Genomic DNA, 22,339 nt, shown 5'->3' with positions numbered 1-22,339 from the left:
ATGGCATTAGTCCACATGCAGCGCAGGGAAGAGGGGCAGCAGTGAGGCAATTTAATAAAACCAGACTGTCAGGACCGTGTGGAGCCACAGAGAGCTGCGCCACGGTGAGGCAGGGCACGGCACGGTAGCACGCAGGAGGACCGGACCGGGTGAATGCAGTCCTTAACACAGGACACTGCTGCAGACACTTTCCCACCATTTCCGGAGATAAGAGGCTGCTCAGAGTAATCTTCCTCCAGAGAGGGAAGAGGAATTTGGTTTTTTTCTCCGTAATTCGCGTGAAGAATCTCAACAGTGGCCAGGGGAACACGTTAGACCGCGGTCAATAGCTTTCGATAGCCACCCGAGTGTGAAAGCACAGCTATCTGCTGATAAACTCCTTATTCCTTTGAAAGTACTAACAGTTTTAAAGTGCCAGAAGGTGCCATACGGCTGTGTTTTTGGGTAACGTTGTGTGGGAAGGAGCCGTCCGTCCGCCATGGAGAACGCTCACACCAAGAGTGTGGAAGAAGTTTACAGTTATTTCTGCGTCAATGAAAGCACTGGACTTTCCCTGGACGAGGTGAAACGACAGAAGGAGAAATGGGGCCTAAACGGTACGACAATTTAAACCATGTATTTCCACAGACGCCGCTGTTGTGAATGAGACACGGCTCAAAAATGTCTTGTCATTGTAACATGGGGCAGTGCGGGCACAGTATTCAGTATATGGGGTAAAAGTCAGCAACACCATCAGCCGGCCGGTGTTACCCGGCTTCATAAAGTGATTTGGCTGACGTCATCACTGGTGACCTCGAGGGTTTCCCATCTCTTACACAGTAACAAATCAGTGATTACTTAGAGGACATTGTAGCTTTGTTGAACATGGGGACATTGTAGCGATTCTGGACATGGTTTCAGTGTGTAGCATTGTGTCATGGTGACGCTGTGGACGGTGATAACATTGTTAAACATAACCTCATTGTGACATTGTTGACCGTGGTTGTAAAATATGGTGATATTGTTGAACACAGCAGCCACGCTAATGTTGCTCAAAGTGCAACACCTTGGCGCACGTGCCTGGAGATCCAACAGTTATTTGACACTGAACAGTGGCCACGGGATCACTGGAGTAACCTTATGCGGCTGAGTTAATCTCTCTTGTCCCAGGCCTAAACAGCTGTTTTTAAATTAATATAACCTGGGAGATCATGAAGGTTATACCCACCTCCCATTAAATCACTTTGACCTTTATATTGATTTCCTATTGTGTAATAAATCTTATTTTATATGCCATAGTTGGAACTTTAAGCCAGATATATGAATAGGATCTTACAAAACTGCATTACATTATTGCAACATGATTGGTTCTCATTTATACTGACATTTAATGGTTAGACATATCCACACACACCTCCACTACATCACTTTAAGGCTACAGGACTAAACCTCCACCATTATACAGTATGTGTGCACCAGCTTGTGTTAGTCTGAGATTTGGCTCTCTTAGCCCTCTGTTACACAGAACATACTCTTGTTCTAGGAACCAGTTCCCCATCAAGAAACAGGAACTGAGATTATGTACCACTTACCCACCTTTTCTTCTTTCTTTTTCATCTGTTTCATGTGCCATCCCTGGATTGACTTCGCCCTCTAGAGTTACCAGCTGAAGAAGGTAATCAGTACTGTCACTGTCACTACTGTTACTGTCATTTTATGATAACACCTTTCTGTGATGGATTGTTTTTAACCAACTCCTTCCTCTGCAGGGAAATCTTTATGGGAGCTTGTCGTTGAACAGTTTGAAGATTTACTTGTTCGAATTCTTCTGCTGGCTGCGTGTATATCTTTTGTAAGTATACCTTTTTTTTTAGATTTTTTTTTTTATTTCATAATGTTGGATACAACACAGTCCTGTTGAGAATGCAGGATTTATCACACTATCTTACACCATGTAGACTAACAACCTCCTCTGCTTGTGACATTATGAATTTATGTCAATTCTTGACCTGCTGATCTGTTTGATTCTCCCTGTTACCCCCCTATCTTGTTATATCCTCCATGCTGTGTCCAGTAAATGAGAGAGATGATGTACATATGGAATAAAAACCTAAGGGAATCTCAGGACAAGTTACTGCATCCTACAAATAGCTTTCCCTTCCCACCTCTGACTGAAAGAGTGTTTACGTTAAGTCAAAATTGCAGATCGGATTATTATTAAGCTCTGTGTGATGAATGGCAGGGGACAGTTTATGTATTGCATAGTGCTGAAGTGTGAACGTCTTCAGTTTGTATAACCTGGCTGAGGTTACACTCGCATATTAGAGAGCTAAACAGCTGAGAAGGCCAGCAACCCATCTGAAGAATGGTGACAACAGCAGTAGCAGCATTGAGTTGCTATCACCATGTGCCAAGTAAGACATCTGAGTCGTCAAGCATGGCTGCTGTGTAATGACTTATCCTGAGCTCGCTTGGGACGCTGTCTTTTGGTGCCAGACACATAAATGTTTGATGGTGGGCTGCCATAATGTAATAGCACCACATCAGCGTGTGTCCGAACGTTTTCAAAAGCTAAATCAAACATTTTCACACAACAGTAGCACTTTTATTGTTGTAATGTCACATCAAATAACAATGTTTTGTTTCTTTCTGTGATGGATCAAAAACTATATTTAATGTCTGGCATGGAGCAATGTGTGATTCATTTTTGCAACTTTACTTCTTTCATGTTCTTTGAATCGACTACACGCTACATTAACACATGTCTGAAGAAGATTTTGATAACCGTGTGTGTGTGTGTCGGTGTGTGTGTCCAAGTTGGTATGTAGCGTGTGGTGCCCGGTCAGGTGATACAGAGGTGTCAGTGGCTGCTGTCTGACAGGGGAACAGAGCACCACTCAAGACCAAATTTGGGCCCTCACCCCTCAGTGGGAGGGCTCTCATCAGACAAATGTGCACACCCACCTCAACATAAATATATTAACTCCCATTCTTTAATGTATACTCAAGGAATATGGAAGAAAATCAAAATCAGAAAAGCTAAACCACTGGCTATTGAAGTAGTTTCTCTCATCTAAATCTATAGACTCAATTAAAAGTTGTCTTCAGTTCTGTTTGAATGATTCCAGTTTGTGTCGACAGAAGAGTTATTAAGAGCCTGCCCTTGTTTTAAAAATACATTATTTAATGAGATTAATTACTATAAAGATTTTTTATCCTTTGCATGTCAGTTTAAATGTTAGGGCTGAAACAGTTAACAGACAATTAACTGATTATTTGATGGGCAGAAAAGTAATTTCCAAATGTCATTAAAGTAATTTATAAGGCAGAAATGTCCGTCATTCTCTTGTTCCAGCTTCTCCAGTGTAAGTTTGCTGCTTTTGTCTATTTTTATATAATTGTAAACTAAATATCTTCTGATTTTCAACTATTGGTTGGATAAAACAAGATATTTAAGGTTTCAACTGGGGCTTTTTCACAGTTTTCTGACATTTTATAGTAAAAATGACTAAGCGATTTATTGAAAAAATAATTAATAAATTAAACCATAATGAAAGAGGTTGTTAGTTGCAGCCTTAGTATAGATATGAGAGATGTAAATGTCTTGGTTGTGTTCTGACATACAGCAAGGCACTTTTGAGCCCCGTGCTTTTATACTGTCACCGCTATTAAGAGTTATGTTTGCCATTTAAGTTATGTCATAAAAAGTCTTTGTTATCCAACGCAGCCAAACACTCGGCTCTTACTGAGGTTGATAACTGAATGACATTATGGGACATTAACTAATTGCTTGTGACACACAGGGTAATTTTAGGACAATTTTCTCAGGGACAACAAGCCAAATGAGACTCCAGGTCAGAAAAATTTAGTATATTTTGCAGGCAGTGAGACATTATAGTATAATATAGGCAACAGTGTTGAGACCAGTCCTTAAATAATCCATTTGGACATCAGTTTATCACTGCCTGAAATGGAAATGTTAAAGTAGTTCCACTTAATAGAGGTCAAACTGTGTAAATCTGAGTTCTTACAGTCTTCTTGATGGTTGATATAATTGCATCAGGGAATCAAATGCTTATGAATTTCCTATTATTCCTACATATTAAATGGGCTGTCCAGTGTTGGCAGTTAAAAAAATCAATAATTACAAATATCCACAGGAGAATAACAACAGTTTCTCACAGTGAATAAATGTATTGCTAGTGTTCCTTAGATAAGTGGTCAGCTGTTAACGACTAAATACTAAAGAAACTTTCGGTTTAGGAAAGGAGAGTGTTGAGTTCAAGTCTGATTTTAACTGGCTTTGATGTCAGGTCTATTTAAGAGATAAAAACCTGTCCAGTTAATTTGAATGCGTAATTTGTGACTGTGTCCGTGCATATCTCTCTTCTATCAAGGATGTGATTTCTTAGCCGTTTATCTTTTATGAAGAACTTTGTTTGTTCTTTCATGATTTTTTTTATTTAAAAAAAAAAAATTGTTCTGTGAAATGTTTTTAATAGTTAATGCTTGGTTCTTCTCGTACTGTTTTCAGGTCCTGGCCTGGTTTGAAGAGGGGGAAGAAACTATCACAGCCTTTGTGGAGCCTTTTGTAATCTTACTCATTCTTATAGCCAATGCCATTGTCGGAGTGTGGCAGGTGAGAAACTTTGACATCCTGGGACATTACTATTCAAATCCAACGCCATGTCCTTTGTATCTGGGGAATAGGCCTGGAAATCACTGGGGTTTTTTCTTCTAGTTTTATTTCTCCAAATATAATGCATTTGTATTGAAGTAAGTCAAATTTCATTATACAACAGAATTATGTTTTTTCTGTAATTAGTTGCACATGTTACCTGCTTTTTTGTAGGGGTTGAAACAGACACTTAAGGATAATATCTGAAAACAATAAGCCAGCATTTAAACTCATTTCAAAGCCTTTAAAATGTGATATATTGCCTAAGGTCACCATGCTATTGAAAGTTATTGCCTGTCAGTGTGAGCCTGTATCAACACTGATATTAGCTACATCCATTGCAGTTGAGCACAACAGTCTTCTAATAATTATCTAATCATTACTCAACAAGTTAATCATGCAATCTGATCCAGTGCAATATTATCATGAACTGCAGTGTCCAAAATGTTGAATCAGCCCAGCTCTGACAGAAAGACTTATGTATTTGGATGGTATGAGCCTAATACACTTGGCAGTGAAGTGTATACATCAATCTGAAATGCAGTCACCAGTGACAACAGAAATTAGTGATCTAGAGAGAAGACACAGCTGGAGTTGGGTGTAAATCAATGACAAGACTTTTGAAAATGCACATAATGGTTCGCTGGTGATGAATTAAATGCATCTATCAGTGTGGCAGCCTGCTGCAGTTTGTTATACTTCACTGGCACTGTAGCTAAACACTCTCTACTGAAAGTTGTTTTTGTCTCAAAGATGACTTCCTCTTGAAAAGGAACAGTCCCTAAGTTGTCCTCTTGAATCTCACCAACATATGAGGCTGGTTTATTTACTTATTTTTAAAATGTGTGGGCAGTCCGCTCTGAGTGATGTTGTGTTGTTGCTGATGAAGATGCCGGTGAAGGAAAAATTGAAAAACATCAAGAGGCAGAAAATGATGTGATTTATAGTCCAATTTTCCATATACTTAACACCTCAATGTCCCCAAGCCCAACCTGATTAAACAAACATTGCACTCAGAATTGTGAGTGCCTGTTATGTTCAGTCCAGTAGAACCAAGAACAGGCAAATCAGAAGTGATGGCACTAAATGTTGTTTTCACCTCACCAGGAACGCAACGCTGAGGATGCCATTGAGGCACTTAAAGAGTACGAGCCTGAGATGGGGAAAGTGTACCGGCAGGACAGGAAGACTGTGCAGAGGATCAAGGCCAGAGACATCGTGCCTGGTGACATCGTAGAGGTTGCTGGTAGGTTGACATGCTCTTGATTTTGTGCTTGTTTAAATGGACACAACTCTGTTGCTTTTGTTATTGTTTTAACTTTATTCTAAAATAATACTGTTGTTGCTTAGATTATACCACCAACTAACAGAGATGTGAAAAGGTTTAGATGTCGGTTTCATATGTAGACTCCTCAGGCCCAGGGAACATCTGGATATCACATGAACCAGACTGGAACAAACCTTGAAATTCAGAGATTTGGCAATTAAATGCCACTGCAGCTTCTATCAAGAATAGTTTGTTTGGCTGTGAAAGAGGGTATTTGTCCATATTCAGTTTTTTTGGACATCAAAGAGATCTGGTGTTCTTCATATGATAGTTCCTCGTCTGCGTTTCACTGAGCCTCAGATAAAGCAGACTGTTGACAGATCAAATGAGACCAGGTATGGTCATGATCACATTTAGCACAAGCTCAAGTTGAAACCCCCCCCCCCCAATCCCCAAGTGCAACTGCAGAGGTGACACACCCTGCAAGAATAATGTATTTTGAGATGTTCTTATTAACCCAGGGTCACAAAGGGTGTGTGTGTGAAATGAATGCCACTGCATCGTCACAGTTCGTCCCATCTCAACAGATTTCCTCCTCATGCAGTATGTGAGCTGAGCCCTGGAGTGATTCATGCAGCTGAGGTCCAGTCAGCGTATTTCAGCAGCTGAAATCCTGAGGATGTAAAGCTTTGATTTTTTTTTTTTTTTTTTTTTTTTAAAGAGTGCTGTTTCCCTCATGGCACAGACACATAATACATAATTCTGCAGAGGGATGAACAGAGGCGGATGTGTTGAGGACTGCTGGAGTCCTTAAAACACTAGCGTTATCTTGATACTCTGTTTAACCCTAAGCCGCTGAAGTGATGCATAGTTTTTCTGTATATAGTGGTAGGTTTTATTTTTAGCTGTCATAGGCCATTTAGATTATGGAATGCAGTATTTATAGAGGCAGTGACAGTCGCGAAGATGACAGGTGTCTGGTCCCACCCCTTGCATGCCCCTCCCATCCTGCTCTGGGAAACATTGATACAGTGGGTGACGTGGGACAGTGTTCAGCAGGACTCCTCAGTAACCTTGACAAGGGCAAATGGAGCAGGACTGCACAAGGCTTTAATGTACCATTTATTTCTGTTTTAATGTGTTTATATACTGTATATAATTAGTTTTCGGTTGACAGGGCTAATCATAACATTTTGATTACAAGTTGCAAAAGAAGCTAAGCATGGAGAGCTTAAATATTAGGCTCAAGTTTAAAGAGAAACTGGTGAGTCAGATGCACTTTCCTCTTGCATATTAGAGACCTAGTTATTGAAAAACTCTTGATGAAGGTAGCTGGAGACTTTGCTGTCAGTAGCTTGAGGCTTACTCAAAAAAGCAGCCCAGCAAGCAGCAGAACCGGATGTTTTATCCTGCAGTCAGGAGACGCTCATCAGCTTCAGCTTACCTCCCAAATCCTCCAAATATCTTTTACAATGCTTTCTGTCAGGCTCCTTTTTTTTTTTCTTTTTATGAATAATATTTCCCTGAAGCTCCAAAGTGACCCCTGCCATGCAGAGGAGGAGTGTGATGACGCAGATGCCGGCCGGCCGGCTGCTGAGCCGAGGTAGAGGACACAGAGACAAATCCTCTGTGGCTACTTCAGCCGTGAGAAGAATAGCCTGCAGCCGATTTGTGCTGCTCCCTTTCAGGGCCCTGCTGTGGGTTTGAATGCTGCCTCCTACTCACACCCCCCATCACTGTATCAGCCTCACAGTCGCACACTCACTGAAATATGTTTAATGTCATGGAAATAACATCCTCTGTAATGCATTTCTCAGACTTTTATCTAAAATAGATCATTTAATGCTAGTTTTTTTTTTGTTTTGTTTTGGTTTTTTTTTCCCCAAATCTGATCTGTGCTGGTCTCGGTCCAGTCTGCTCTCCTCTGGAGTCCTTTGACCGCTCTTGTCGGAGTGATAAAATACTTGTTCACAACAATGCAGCTCAGCCAAATCATGCAGTGGTACATCACAACTAATCCATGGTTTGTTCCAGTAGTTATCTCACTGACATTCAGGTCAGTGAGTTTGCCTGAATAGTTTAGATTCAGAAATTGGCACTAATTATCCACCAGGTTTTTACTGTGATCTAGATTGGTGCATGTTTTAGGAGAATAAGTGCCAGCAGACAAAATCTGATAAAGAATTACCTTGCTCCATTTAACTAACTCCTAAAACTGGTGTTAGCCGATCACGTGTGGTTCACTAGCTCCTTCCAGGGGGTTTTAAGGCTCCCTCATAAGAAAGCGCTCACTGTATAGTTGCCAGTTTAGATTTTGGTGTTGAGAGCTTGCAGATTTGGACGTTGGCCTTTTCTCAGAGCAGCAGAGCTCAGTGGGTTTGTTCTCTGCTGCCTGTGAAGTTGTGGAGTCTGGTAGTGACGGGGGCTAGTGTGGGGGGCAGCGTACGGGGGAGGATCTCTCATCAGCTCTCATTGTGTTGGAGAGAGATGACCTTATAGGGAAGCGCTTTGTGGGTAACTGTCCCACCCCGCCATGTTCAATGCACAGCGACCCTACCCATCAGCACCCGCAGCCTCCACTAAGATTCCAGACACCATGGATAGTATGTGGCATTTAATGTGGTCTGGCAAGCGTCGTTGCCACTGAGGGACTGTCTTTTGGCAAAGGTTCCTGACTTGTCAGCAAGACGGAGAAAAATGGCCTCATCTTGCCAACCAGGGAATCAGACTTTAACAATGCAAAAACCTCACATGAAGTCCTGCTGAAGGGCAGAGAGGTTTCATTCAGACCAAACAGTGAAGGTGCTGATCAGTGACAGAGAGAGAAAGTATGCATGTAAAGTTCTGCATAAACAATATCTGTAAACACATAAACTCCACTGCACCAGTCATGTAGTGCACTGCCGGCTGGGAATCCATGCTAAGCTGTGAGGTTACAGCCCAAGAAAGGTTTTACTGAGGGACCACTACTGACAGTGTTAAGACATGAGAAGAATGTCCACCTCTGTCCTGTCGTTTGCAGTTTTTTATTGAACCAAGAAGTCTACACTTAAACTCACATTAACATTTTAATGTCTTATGGCTGCAAGAACACGATAGACAAAGTGTTTTTGTTTTGTTTGATATTTATATTGCACTACATTCACTGTGCTAAAATCTTTTCTATAATGCTTTCCTGCTTTCACAATATGTTTTTCTCTGTCACCACAGAAGTCCAAAGTCCAGACTCTAATTTGTTTGCAGTGTATATGTGTGGGCTGTGGTGAATGCTCTTTTAAAAGGTCAGTGTAGTGTTTGGAGTCTTGATTTTGATTCCAACCCAGAATTGATTGTGTCTTGCTTAACCTACATGTAATTTTTTTTTGCTTCACTCTATTAAACTCCCAGTTAATTTTGACAGTAGTTTTAATGCTCCCAGTCCTGGGACAAGTTTTGTTACTATGGCAACAGAAACAGTTGCTTGCTATGTGGAGGCCCAGCCTGCTGCTTCTTAAGATTCATAGCAGACAAAAGAAAGGCAGAGATCTCAGGGAGACAGTGAGGAGATGGTGCTTACATTACTGAGGTCGTAGGTGCGGATCAACTCCCATAGGCAGCTGACATGTGTTCACTAGTCAAGGAACTAGTCAGCTGTTGGTAAATATTGTCTCCCATCAGCCGGCTGCTAACTAAACATTACTTACCCTGCTCTTGTTTGTTCATGAAACAGTGAAACTCACGTGTGACTTTGGCCATTTACTAACACTGTGGGCAAAAAAGTAGGACTCCTGCACTCAATCTATACATGTATCTAAAAACACACTTGTGATATAGATAAGAGAGTAGAAGGTAGCGCCCATGGCAAAGCCTCATTTGCAGGAAGAAGTTAATCAGTTTTATTTCACTATTGATTGTGATGAGTCATGGTAACACAGATTCTCTGGTGTACCTGGCTACCAAAGGTTAGAAGGAAAAAAATCTACATTGAGCAAAGAAAAGCAAAGAGTCAAAGGTTTTATCTGTTTGTTTGTTTTTTATTGTTTTTTTTAAATCATACATCCATCTGGACATTGCATTACTGTACACATGTAAATAAGAGCTGAACAATGAATCATAATATTATTGAAATCACAATATGGTTAAGTGTAATATCCAAATTACAAGAGCTTCAATTTTTTTGATAAAGGTAGGATGTGTCACAACAGACCATAAATGAAACATTGTGGTGCTATAGAAATGCACTGGCCTTCAAATCATATTCTCCAGATGTAAAGCAACATGTTTGTTTGCTACAAGACCCAACAAAAATCTCACTTTTTTTTTTTCTGCAAAAATTAGTGTTCCAACTGAAATCATGACTCATATCGCAATTAGAATATATACTACAATAATCACAACATGATTTTCTATTGTTCAGTCCAAATGTAAATGCAGCCAGTGAGTTAATCAGTCGGAGCTGCGTTGGAAAGCTGCTGGACGCTTCACCCGTTGACCGTTCTGAAATTGCCCTCTCAACATGACAGAAGGTCAGTCTTTTGTTCAGCTGCCATCAGCACATGTATCCTCCTGGCCGGCCCTGAGGAAGCCTGGCCTGCCGAACTGCACGCCGTCACCTAATACACGGCGGAGCCAGGTGCCAGTCACCACTGACGGCTTCGGTTCAGTTGCCGCCTTGCCTGCTGTTGAAAGGTCTGTTTTATAAGGCACCTCTGGGAGTCATACTGGGTGCAATATATCACAAGGGCCGAGCTTTTGTCACTCTAAAATTTGTGGACTGTGTGACCTGTTGGCAGGCGCAAAGGTTAAAAAGTGGTCATGCCTGAGGAGATGCTTGGACTACTACCAAGTAGGATGTTGACACAAAGGGACAGATGATATACACACACTTCATCAGAGCAGGTCTGCAGTTTAACACAGCCTCGGGACAATTCCAGTGTCTCAGTGTCACCCAGTTTTCACACTAAGCACTGGCTTCTTTATATGAGAACAACCACAAGCGCCATTGTAAGAAACCTGTCCCTCTAGCCTTGTGTCTTGGCTCAGCACTCTCTCAGAGTAGTATTTCTTCAAAAGTAATGACTTAGCACAGGAAGCGTTGCACAACCATCTAGCATGTAATTGTAAAGCTTTTTGGCTCCTAAAGAAAACATTTCACTTTTTGTTCCTGTGGCGCAGCTACGGTTAATCTTTTTAATCTCTTTAAGGGATGGGGCTCGTTTCCCTTAAGAGAGTTGCTACGAGATGGGTTTCTGTATTCAGTGAAGGAGCAAGATTGATCCATGCCATCAGGAGGTTAGCTCTAGTCTTAATTTGGTTGTAAATGACCCCGGGCCTGCATTGTTCCATCTGTGAGCGAGGGTGCATGACCTTCCCAGAAGTGAAGCTTCCACTGCGCCCGTTGTTCCAGGTTCAAACGGTTTAAAGATGCAACTGAGCTCAACATTAGTCCTTCTCAGAAAAGCTGTCACTGTGTGTCTTGATTGGCCAATGCCTGCTGACCGATCAGAGTTCCTGGCACCACTGTCAGGACATCAAATGAGTTGACAGTTATCCAACTTCTCACAGGGTTGTGTGTCATAGCGAGAAGTCGACACTCGTGGAGCAAGAGTGTTGAAATGCATGTAACTGTTAAAGGCTGTACATTAATTTGGACATGTGTGAAAATGTAGACATGGATTAGTGAGGTGATACGGGATTGTGATGACTTGTATTCCTAATGTCTAGACTTTAAAAGACTTTGAGGTGATGTGGAGACCCAGACTTTGTCTCCTTGTCTCTTTCTGTGCCGGGGCAATGATGAGGAAACAGCTGCCATCATACGGCCGCATTTAAACCTGATCACCACATTGGGGAACATATTGAAATGCTTTTCCCATTTTTGGCTGCATGTATTGTTGGTCCCATTGCTATTTCCCCCTCCCTTCCCTCAAGGGCATGGGGGGTTTTGAATTACTGTTCGTGTTTCCTCAAATGGGAATCTTGACATTGGTATGTTTTTATCAAATCTTTCTCTGCTCATTTTCTTTTTTTTTTTTTTCAGAGTTTGAGTTTTCACTTCAGCTTGTTTCTTGATGTTTTGTTTAGATTCTCAGATATTTGTTAGACTTGTGTGGGGATTGGATTCTAACTATATCACCATCCTGGCTGGAGTGTTTTTGTAATAATCTGACACAATTTGCATTTTTAACTAGGTAGGCCTATATGTAGACTACGCCCACAGAACTGTGCCATAGCCTGAGCCAGTTCCCCAGTTTCCATTGCCTTTATGTACCATTAGGAAGCTGAATTGGGTCACTGCAATTTCAATGTACCCAAATTGGCCTTTTCCTTTGAGACGGGCCTTTTATGGCTCACAAGTCCTTCATTTCCTCCTCTTTCTTTGACTCTCCTTCTCTCTCCCTACAGCGATGGCAACACCGCTCTGCTGTTGTTTGGCACAGCAACCATCCCATAATGAGCCATGCTCCATCAGTTTAGTTTACACTAATGCTGAGTTACTGCCTGCAGAAAATAGACAATATGTCATCTGTTAAATCTTCATTTAGCCTGAGCACACACAAACAGCTCTGTGCAGTTCACTATACAGCTGGAGTCAAACCTCCAGTGTTTGGCTATTGTGTAATGTGACAGTTTGACATGAGCTTTCAGTCACAGACTTTATTTAAAATAATTTGAACTGCTTTGTTTTATTTCCAATAGATTTTATATCATGTTTTTAATGTTTTTGTTATTTTTATTTGATGTCTTTTTCATGTGAATCTGTTTTCTGACAGTTGGAGACAAGGTACCTGCTGACATCCGAATCTGTTCAATCAAATCAACAACCCTGAGGGTCGACCAGTCCATTCTGACCGGTAAGGCATTTCTATAAAATTATGTCCCTCTGCCATTTTTATCAATTCAATTCTCAGTTTCTCCTGATAACATGGATCTTTTTAAAAATAGATTTATTGATTAGTTTGCTTTCCAGCTGTCATGTTTTTTTTTGTTTTTTTTCAAATTATTATTCTTATTGCACGCTTACCTTTTTACCACAGCCTGTCACTGTGTTTGTTATTCAGTAATAAATAGAAAGTCACACAGGTTTAAAGCTAAAGACTAAGATGTCAGCTATGTCTTACTTAATGAGGCTGCTCATTGTTGCATACAAAGGCTTAAACGTCACCACCCAGCCCTGTTGGTGCTGTTTACCATATCAGTGAAGTAGTTTTCAGATATGACCTCTCCCTTCCTAAATTATAGCTTTTGCTGCTATGAGCAACGTGGATTAAAAATGCAGTTGTAACCAGCACACACTGAGTTCAATGTGTTTTTATTTGAGGCTTCAGGGAGGTTTTATTTCATACTGAAGATGGATCTTTGATATAAAACATTACTCAGCTGTAAACTCATTTTAAACTCTCCACTGATGCTCCGTTTCTTTCAAAATAATAGCACACAAGATTAATGGATCAATCCAGAATTGCAGGGTGATCATGAACAAGATCATTTGAAGTGGCTGCAGAATGAGCCCAGAGGTGTGTGTGTGTGTGTGTGTGTGTGTGTGTGTGTGTGTGTGTGTGTGTGTGCGCGCGCACCATAGATCTCTCTGTAGAGATAATTGGCTGTGCTTTGTTCCGTAGATCATCTCATGCAAACTGATTTAACCTGATACCTTGTGTTGTCTTTGTAGGTGAATCCGTCTCTGTCATCAAACACACCGACCCTGTGCCCGACCCACGTGCTGTAAATCAGGACAAGAAGAACATGCTCTTTTCTGTAAGCTCAACTCTGGTGGACAAGTTATCACACATCCTGTTGATGTCCTTTAACTTGTTTGTTTAGTTTCTTTCAATTTCCTGGAAAAACCCGCTCCTGTTGTTATTTGAAGATGTGAGATCTTATCGAATGTACTTGAGCCAACATGTATATACTTGTTCATTCAGGGTACCAACATTGCTGCTGGGAAGGCTGTGGGTGTGGTTGTCGCCACTGGCGTTAACACTGAGATTGGTAAGATCCGTGACGAGATGGCAGCCACTGAGCAGGAGAAGACCCCCCTGCAGCAGAAGTTGGATGAGTTTGGCGAGCAGCTGTCCAAGGTCATCTCCCTCATCTGCGTTGCTGTGTGGATCATCAATATCGGACACTTCAACGACCCCGTCCATGGAGGCTCCTGGATCCGTGGGGCAGTCTACTACTTCAAGATTGCCGTGGCGCTGGCCGTGGCCGCCATCCCCGAGGGTCTTCCTGCAGTGATCACCACCTGCCTGGCTCTGGGCACTCGCCGCATGGCTAAGAAAAATGCCATCGTCCGCAGTCTGCCATCTGTAGAGACCCTGGGCTGCACTTCTGTCATCTGCTCCGACAAGACGGGAACCCTGACCACCAACCAGATGTCTGTCTGCAGAGTGAGTCATACACACAAACTCTTGGTGCACTGCTGAACAGTTAGGTAGTTGGTGCTTTGTCATCGTTGTTGTTGCTGCCTGTTGTTTGGATAAGGTGACAGCAGTTAGAGAGACTGTGACTGTGGACGTCTCTTTCAATACATTAGTCAGCTAAAATGGTAATACAGTTTGTGCAAACAGTGAGAGTGGAGTATTCCTTGTGATCAGGTATCCAGGTTATTAAACAAGACGGCGGCATGCTGCAACTCCTCTAATCTACATTGAGCTGTTGGATGACTTGCAGAGCTGCTGTTGCATAACTGACCTTGCGTCACCGAGCTGCAAAGCAGCCAGCCTGTAGTTCCTTTCTCTCTTCCTCTGTCTCTGTGAGTGGCACCCTGGTGCTACTTGGCTCCACATTGAGAAGACATTTCAGCATTTATAAAGTTTAATCCTCTTTTGTTGCCTGTTCAGTGTTTTCTCAGAACTTTGGCAAAGCCTGAATTAGACTTGTGACAGTTTTTTATCAAACTGTTGTTTGGCTCTCTGTTTTCTTTGTTTTGTTTGGGCTGCATGTTGTGGAGGCCTTGATTAAATACAATACTGCAATTACTGCTGTTTTTCTGTGGTTCATAGTGACTCACAGTGAAACATATATTAACCACTGAAAAGAGAAAATATTTGCACCATGCAATTATTTGTCTCCCAACATTTTTAATGAAAATTTCCGATTGCCATAACCTGTGTTACGTGTGTGTGTGTGTGTGTGTGTGTGTGTGTGTGTGTGTGTGTGTGTGTGTGAGAGAGAGACACAGAGGATGAAGCTTCTTGGCACTGCAGCTTCTTCCTTTTGGGCACAGCTTCTCTCTTTACTCAGGCTCACTGGCAGTTTCTTCTGTTTACTTTTGGAGAGAAACTAAACACCCTTCTCTCACATTAGGCAGACGGCCACCCAGCCGAGCCCTCACAGAGTCACTCTTTGTAACACTGCAGGCTAATTATTCTCCATCCACTCTGGGTTTCTGTGGTTTCTGCTGCCACCTGCTGTGACAGTAAAGAAACTGGAAGCTGATACAAGAGTTATCATGGCATTAAAAGATGTGTGCTTTGGGAAAAATCTAATTTGTTTTTGTCCCATCTGCCCCTTTGATCTCCAGATGTTCACCGTCAACAAAGCCGAAGGTGACAGCTGCTCTCTGTCAGAGTTCACCATCACAGGTTCTACCTACGCACCTGAGGGAGAAGTGTGAGTACTTTACAGCTGACTCTGCAAATCCAGATGAAAGCTGAAATATCTCATTTGATTTAATGGTAGGGGAATTGTAGGTTAAAGGGAAAATATAGGGTTATAGATGATATTTAAACCTGCAGACACTTGAATGGAGACGACAGAAAGGAGAATTGGAGAATGTTTCTGTTATATCAAGTACACACAAATACTCGCAGGCTAAATACTCTGTGCTTACCCTCAGGTACCAGGATGGAAAACAAGTGAAGTCTTCCCAGCATGATGCTCTGGTTGAACTGGCTACCATCTGTGCCCTGTGTAACGACTCCTCCCTGGACTTCAATGAGGTCTGAACCCTGCCTGCTTCTACCTTCACATGTCACAAGTGTACAGTGTACTACTTTACAATAGGATTTTTATTCCCTTTCTTAAGGACTTTACACAACAGCAATGCAAAGTTACAGTGCTGCAATACATGGTGTAAATTAGTCATATGTAAGAAGATTCAAATGAAAACCAATTGTGATAAAATACATTCACTCAAATAAAAAAAATTTTAAAAAAATGTATAATAATTAGAACAAAATTTAAAAAAAAATATATATATAAATATAATAAAACATGTCTCAGGTGAAAGGTGTGTACGAGAAGGTCGGCGAGGCCACAGAGACCGCACTGACCTGTCTGGTCGAGAAGATGAACGTCTTCGACACTGAAGTCCACAACCTGTCCAAGATTGACAGAGCTAACGCCTGCAACTCGGTGAGTGACACCAACTCCCTCACCTGCTCACACTGCACATTTCCACTGCTCCCACTCAGCAGCTTCTCTCACCCTGTCTGTCCTTTTGTGTGATCAGGTGATCAAGCAGCTGATGAGGAAGGAGTTCACCCTCGAGTTCTCCAGAGACAGGAAGTCCATGTCTGTCTACTGCACCCCCAACAAGTCTCGTTCATCCATGGGCAAGATGTTTGTCAAGGTACGCTGAAGGAAACATGAAGCAGGGACTCTTTGACAGCGTTGCTTTTGATGCCCGACAGTCTTCTACCATGTTATAAATATTTTATTCCTCTGTTCTTCCCCACAGGGCGCCCCAGAGGGAGTCATTGAGAGATGCACTCATGTCAGAGTTGGAAACAGCAAAGTTGCCCTCAGCAAAGAGATCAAAGAAAAGATCATGTCTGTGATCCGTGAGTACGGGACAGGTCGTGACACCCTAAGGTGCCTGGCTCTGGCCACAAGAGACAGCCCACCCAAAATGGAGGACATGATTCTGTCTGACGCCGCCAAATTCTCGGAGTACGAGGTGAGTGTTCACTTTCTGGTACAGTTGTTGGGTGTTTGCTGTAATTTGCTGTATTCTGTGCAGTACCAAACATTGAGTCATGTCTTTGTCTCTCTGTGTCCAGTCCGACCTGACCTTCGTCGGCTGTGTCGGCATGCTTGACCCTCCCAGACAGGAGGTGGCCGCCTCCATCATGCTGTGCCGCCAGGCCGGCATCCGCGTCATCATGATCACCGGGGACAACAAGGGCACAGCTGTGGCTATCTGCCGCCGCATCGGCATCCTCACCGAGGAGGACGACATTGAGCGCATGGCCTTCACCGGACGAGAGTTTGACGAACTCTCACCGTACACCCAGCGGGAGGCAGTGACTCATGCTCGCTGCTTCGCCCGCGTTGAGCCTTCCCACAAGTCCAAGATCGTCGAGTTCCTGCAAGGATTTGACGAGATCACTGCGATGGTATGAAGTCTGAAAGCTGATTGTTCTGGGTTTCTTACAGTGATCATTATTACAGACAAACATTTTGCTTCTTTATTTTGCTTTGTTGGACTTACATCATGTGCAGATGTGCTGGTGTCGCAGAACAGGGATGGGCTCTCAATAACAAAAGGTTTGTCTACAGACAGGTGATGGAGTGAACGATGCCCCTGCTTTGAAGAAGGCAGAGATCGGCATCGCCATGGGCTCTGGCACTGCCGTGGCCAAGTCAGCCTCTGAGATGGTCCTCGCCGACGACAACTTCTCTTCCATTGTGGCCGCCGTTGAAGAAGGCAGAGCTATTTACAACAATATGAAGCAGTTCATCAGATACCTCATTTCCTCCAACGTGGGGGAGGTGGTTTGGTGAGTCTCCTCAGGAGCAGATGACTGTAGAATTGTTTTTATTTTGGTGCTTTACATTTAAAAGGATGGACAGCTTGTTGCAGGGTGTCGGTGTGTTTTCTAATTGGAGTCATTTCTTCTGAAAGCATCTTTCTCACTGCTGCGCTGGGTTTCCCTGAGGCTCTGATCCCAGTTCAGCTGCTCTGGGTCAACCTGGTGACAGATGGCCTCCCTGCCACCGCCCTCGGCTTCAACCCCCCAGATCTGGACATCATGGAGAAGCCTCCCCGCAACGCCAAGGAGCCCCTCATCTCTGGCTGGCTCTTCTTCAGATACTTGGCCATTGGAGGTTTGTTGTAATAGCATCAGGAGGGCCTTTAATCTGCCTTCATGCAGTTTGATAAGTTGAGTCATTTGATAATGCTGTTACTTTGGTCTCAGGCTATGTGGGTGCAGCCACAGTGGGAGCCGCTGCCTGGTGGTTTACAGTCTCTGACGATGGACCTCAACTCACTCTGTACCAGCTGGTAAGTCTGCCCGTCTGAGAAACTGTCCTTCAGCTCCCTCAACTCTCTGCCTCCCCCCTCACTCTTCTGCACTCCTCGCAACAGAGCCACTTCCTCCAGTGCGGCCCGGAAAACCCAGAGTTCGATGGCCTGGACTGCCACGTGTTCGAATCGCCCTACCCCATGACCATGGCCCTCTCTGTGCTCGTCACCATCGAGATGTGCAATGCTCTGAACAGGTAACCGCCTCTCAGAGGGGAAACGCTCTAATCAAAGAATCGTTTGCTCTCAGAAGATGGAGGGCGAACTGTACGATTGAACCACCTGTGTTCTCTCCTGTCCAGTCTCTCAGAGAACCAGTCCCTGCTGCGGATGCCTCCCTGGGAGAATATTTGGCTGCTGGGGGCCATCTGCCTCTCCATGTCCCTCCACTTCCTCATCCTCTATGTGGAACCTCTGCCTGTGAGTTTAGCAAAAGCAGTTTGTTGAATTTTGATTGAAGTGATTTAAAAATAAAATTCAGACAGGAGCTGGCTGCTTGGTGGTCCAGCTGGTGACTCCTTCAGGTTCATGAGTTATGTGGATCATTCTGCCCCCTTGTGGTTGTCAGGCTTCACTACTGTTTTGTAATGGAGATGAGTGAAAATTTCTTGAATTTAAAATTGACTACATCTCACAAGCTCTTAATTTTCTAGATTGAACTGTCATCACTTGATCTCCTTTCTTTTTGTAATACCTCTGCGCTAAAGAGATTTTGAGGCATAGTAGAGGGAGAGAGGGGTACGACATAACAAATGTCCCTAGCTGGAGTCAAACCTGAGACACTCTGATCACAGTATATGGTATGCATCTTAAAGGAATTGTTTGACATTTTGGGAAATATTGTTATTTGCTTTGATATTAACCGTACAGATGTGAGCATGATGTCAGTCTTCCCATCTCAATCTGTGCAAGAAAGTGAACAAGTGTATTCAAGGGCCGAACAATTAATTAAAAACCATTGAAATCAAAATATGGTTGACTGCAATATCCAAGTCACAGGAGCTGCGATTGTCTTTGATAAGGCTCAAATGTTTCACAACATATCATAAATGAAGCATTGTGGTGCTACAGAGACGCCCCCCGGCCGACAAATCATATTCTCCAGACATAAAGGAACATGCTTGTTTGGTATAAGCTAATGGACCAATAGAAGCCATTCACCATTATGGTGCTGGGATGTGACAGTGACACTGTAGAGGTTTATCTCCTCCCATAAACAGCGTATACACGTATAATCCTGTGCAATTAAAAAGCTGTAACATTCAATCATGGCTGCCGTTGCTCTCTCTCCCAGGTCATCTTCCAGATAACCCCTCTGGACACAACCCAGTGGATGATGGTGCTGAAGATCTCCCTGCCAGTCATCCTGCTGGATGAGCTGCTAAAGTTTATGGCCAGGAACTACTTGGATTTTGGTAAACAGCTTGAGAAACCAGCCGGCAAAGGCTGCTCTCTGTCTGCATGTGCTGATGGCATCTCCTGGCCCTTCGTGGCCATCTCCCTGCCTCTGGTGCTGTGGATCTACAGCACTGACACTAATGTGTCCGCCATGTTGTGGCCCTGACTGACTCTAGTACACCCTCCCCCTGTGCACCAGTGTGAAGTGGACATTAACACACACATTTAACACAGTTACAGTAACTCAGAACAACTTACAGTCAACACTTGCGCCCCCTTCTGACAGCCTGTCTGCTGGCAGATCTTTTGTATTTAGGACATTTTCACCATTACATATTTTTGGGATGGGGGAGGGGCTGTGGGTTTAGTCATTGTTTAATGACTTGACTGACATGTCCTTATGTTTTATTTCACCATCACGCTTTTCTCTCTTTTGATCCCCTGTTTTGAACAGTTAGAGATGCCCACCGTGTTGGAGCTGTGTGTTGAGCTGTACAGAGAATTTACACTATTTTATAATAATTAATATTTTGTAATTTTTGGGAGGGGCTGTTGGGACAAGATTGTTGGGTGTGAAGAGGATGTAAACGTGAAGACCGTATACTACAATACTTATTCTGGGGCAAAGACTTGAATCTATTTGCCCCAGCACCAATCTCTATAGTCATTCTTTGAGCTCCATGCATCTTGTTCATTCATTATTTTCTGCATTAGGCAGAGCACAGCTACCTCAATGCTGTTAATATCCACATTACTACCCATCTGTCTTAACTATCATTTTATAGACTATCATTTGAAGTGTTGAGGTAAGCACCAGTTTGTTTTGCTGTAGAGACAAATGCCCTCACACACATTTTAATGTTTAATATCTTTTTCTTTTCTCTGTTATTGGAGGGAGTAGGAGGGGGGTGGAGTTATGTCCCCAGTGTTGTTCAGAGCATTTTTTGATACAGCCTGTTGTTAAATTTATTTACTTGAAGCAAACACATTTCTCTTGATTTTTTTTTTTTTTTTTTTTTTTTTTTTTTTTTTTTTTTTTTTTTAAGTTTCATTTTTGAGATTCAGTCTCAACCTTCAGTCTTAATTTTGCATCTTAATCTTTATAATGTATGTAAAATGTGCACATACTGTACCTGAATATGTAAAACGGCACCAAGAAGCTGTTAGTCTTATCAGCTGAGCACAACATGGACAGTTCACCGGGAACTGAGACCTCTGAAAGGCTGAAATGACCCGTCATTGGAAGAGTCTGTATATCTGTACATAGCACACAAAGTAGAATCTCTGTATAGATTTTTTTTTTTGTTGTTGTCGTTGTTGTTGTTGTTGACAAATTGCTCCATAGCTTCACACTAGTTTTCTTAAGCGTGGTCTTAGCCTCCCTGCATGACTGCTCCAGTAATCCCAGGCCTGTGAGTGCTGAGGTTTTTTTCCTTTTAGTTTCAAAGCTAACATTTGTTTCTTCCAATGCCTTCCACCTGTTAACCTGCAGAGTGAGTACACTTTGACCTGCATGCCAACTACTAGCATTCTCATCTGTATGTGGTTGCACACACAGCTTTTACAGTCTGCGGCTGCTCGTATGAAAATGACAGCAGTAACGGACGAGCAGTTTGTAAACATATAAATTAAATGGTACAAAAGAGGAGAGAATGTAGGTGTTTGAGTTTGTGTTGAAATGTCTTCAATGTCACCAAGTGCCAGGTACATGCTGAAGAGAAATATGAGCCTTTTGCTTTTTAAACTGGCACAGTGTCACTGGTGCTGGTTGTTTCTGATTGTAGACTGGCAGCATGTTTAGGCACCTTACATAGACAGTGACCTTTAAGTGCCCACACTACAGGACTACATTACAGGACACGGTGTTATTGTTTTATTTATTTCTTTTGTCCTGATCTTCTGCTTGCCCACAGCATGACCCTTATTGAAAACAAGATTTTGATGAATCCAAAAATTATTTGCCGCTCAGATGCTTTTACTTTGGCCTGTGATTCCTGTGTCCGTTGATTTGATTCTTCCTTTCTTCTTTTTCTTTGCAGCAAAGGCCAAGTAAGCCCCACCTCTACTCTAAATTACTTCCAGAAACTTTGGTTTTGTTTTGTGTTGTGCATGTGTGTTGTGGGCTGCACATCTTACAGGAGCTGCATGTCAGTTAAGTGATATGAAGACAGGGGCTCATAAAGTTCATACATCCTTTTTATAGAATGGCCATAAATAAATGTCTGATGAAAACTAGCCAATCCCACCTCATCAGTCCTTCCATTCTCCTGCATGAAGAGCCTTAGATTGACACAATCCTCATGCCATCTTTTTAGACTAAGATCTTAGTACTGTGTACAGTAAATTGTACATTACTCCATGGTGCATGTCTGCTCAATCAGCCATCTGTTTTACCAGACTTGTGTATTAGACAATGTATAGTACTGGTAAATAGAATAGATGTTCGTCAGATTAGTACAAATGTTAAATAAGCTCAAAAACACAGTTCATCTTTCCTAAGGAAATACTTTTATGGGATATTTAAAAAACCAAACAGACTTGTTTTTTTGCTTTGCACTGAGATGTGCAACATGTTTGGAGCAGATTTTGCCATATCTTGAAGGCAGACGTGCAGCGGTGCAGCGATGCACACGTTTTACTATGAGAACGGCAGGCAGTCCCTCGATTGGCATTTTTTGCCAAACTGCTGTACTGTATTTTCAGAGATGATTGTACAATGTATCACATGAACTTTGGTTTCAGGTAAATAAAACTGTCATACATTATTTACTGAATGTTTTTCATG

The 22,339-nt window shown here is 42.5% G+C and overlaps 1 protein-coding gene across 2 annotated transcripts; it reads left to right on the top strand.

Moving 5' to 3' along the window:
• Nucleotides 1-73: 73 nt before the first annotated feature.
• LOC111647980 (sarcoplasmic/endoplasmic reticulum calcium ATPase 2a-like) lies at nt 74-22,319 on the top strand. Of its 2 annotated transcripts, XM_023397704.2 has the most exons (21): nt 75-596; nt 1,637-1,654; nt 1,749-1,831; nt 4,514-4,618; nt 5,765-5,903; nt 12,677-12,757; nt 13,576-13,661; nt 13,829-14,293; nt 15,430-15,518; nt 15,745-15,847; nt 16,131-16,262; nt 16,360-16,479; nt 16,588-16,806; nt 16,910-17,245; nt 17,409-17,629; nt 17,755-17,957; nt 18,050-18,135; nt 18,220-18,353; nt 18,459-18,576; nt 19,451-19,571; nt 21,594-22,319. In XM_023397704.2, exons 1-21 carry the CDS (start codon nt 479-481, stop codon nt 21,605-21,607), a joined length of 2,991 nt encoding a protein of 996 aa, XP_023253472.1. In that variant the 5' UTR covers nt 75-478; the 3' UTR covers nt 21,608-22,319. The 2 variants fall into 2 exon arrangements, with proteins under 2 accessions (XP_023253471.1, XP_023253472.1); XM_023397703.2 differs by having other exon boundaries at nt 74-596; nt 19,451-22,319.
• The last annotated feature ends 20 nt before the right edge of the window (nt 22,320-22,339 follow it).

This window comes from Seriola lalandi, unplaced genomic scaffold, assembly GCF_002814215.2.
Source record: "Seriola lalandi dorsalis isolate HSWRI2012SDOR001 ecotype SW California unplaced genomic scaffold, Sedor1 jcf7180002054883, whole genome shotgun sequence".
Taxonomy (NCBI): Eukaryota; Metazoa; Chordata; class Actinopteri; order Carangiformes; family Carangidae; genus Seriola; species Seriola lalandi.
This window is presented reverse-complemented; position numbering and strand designations above follow the sequence as displayed.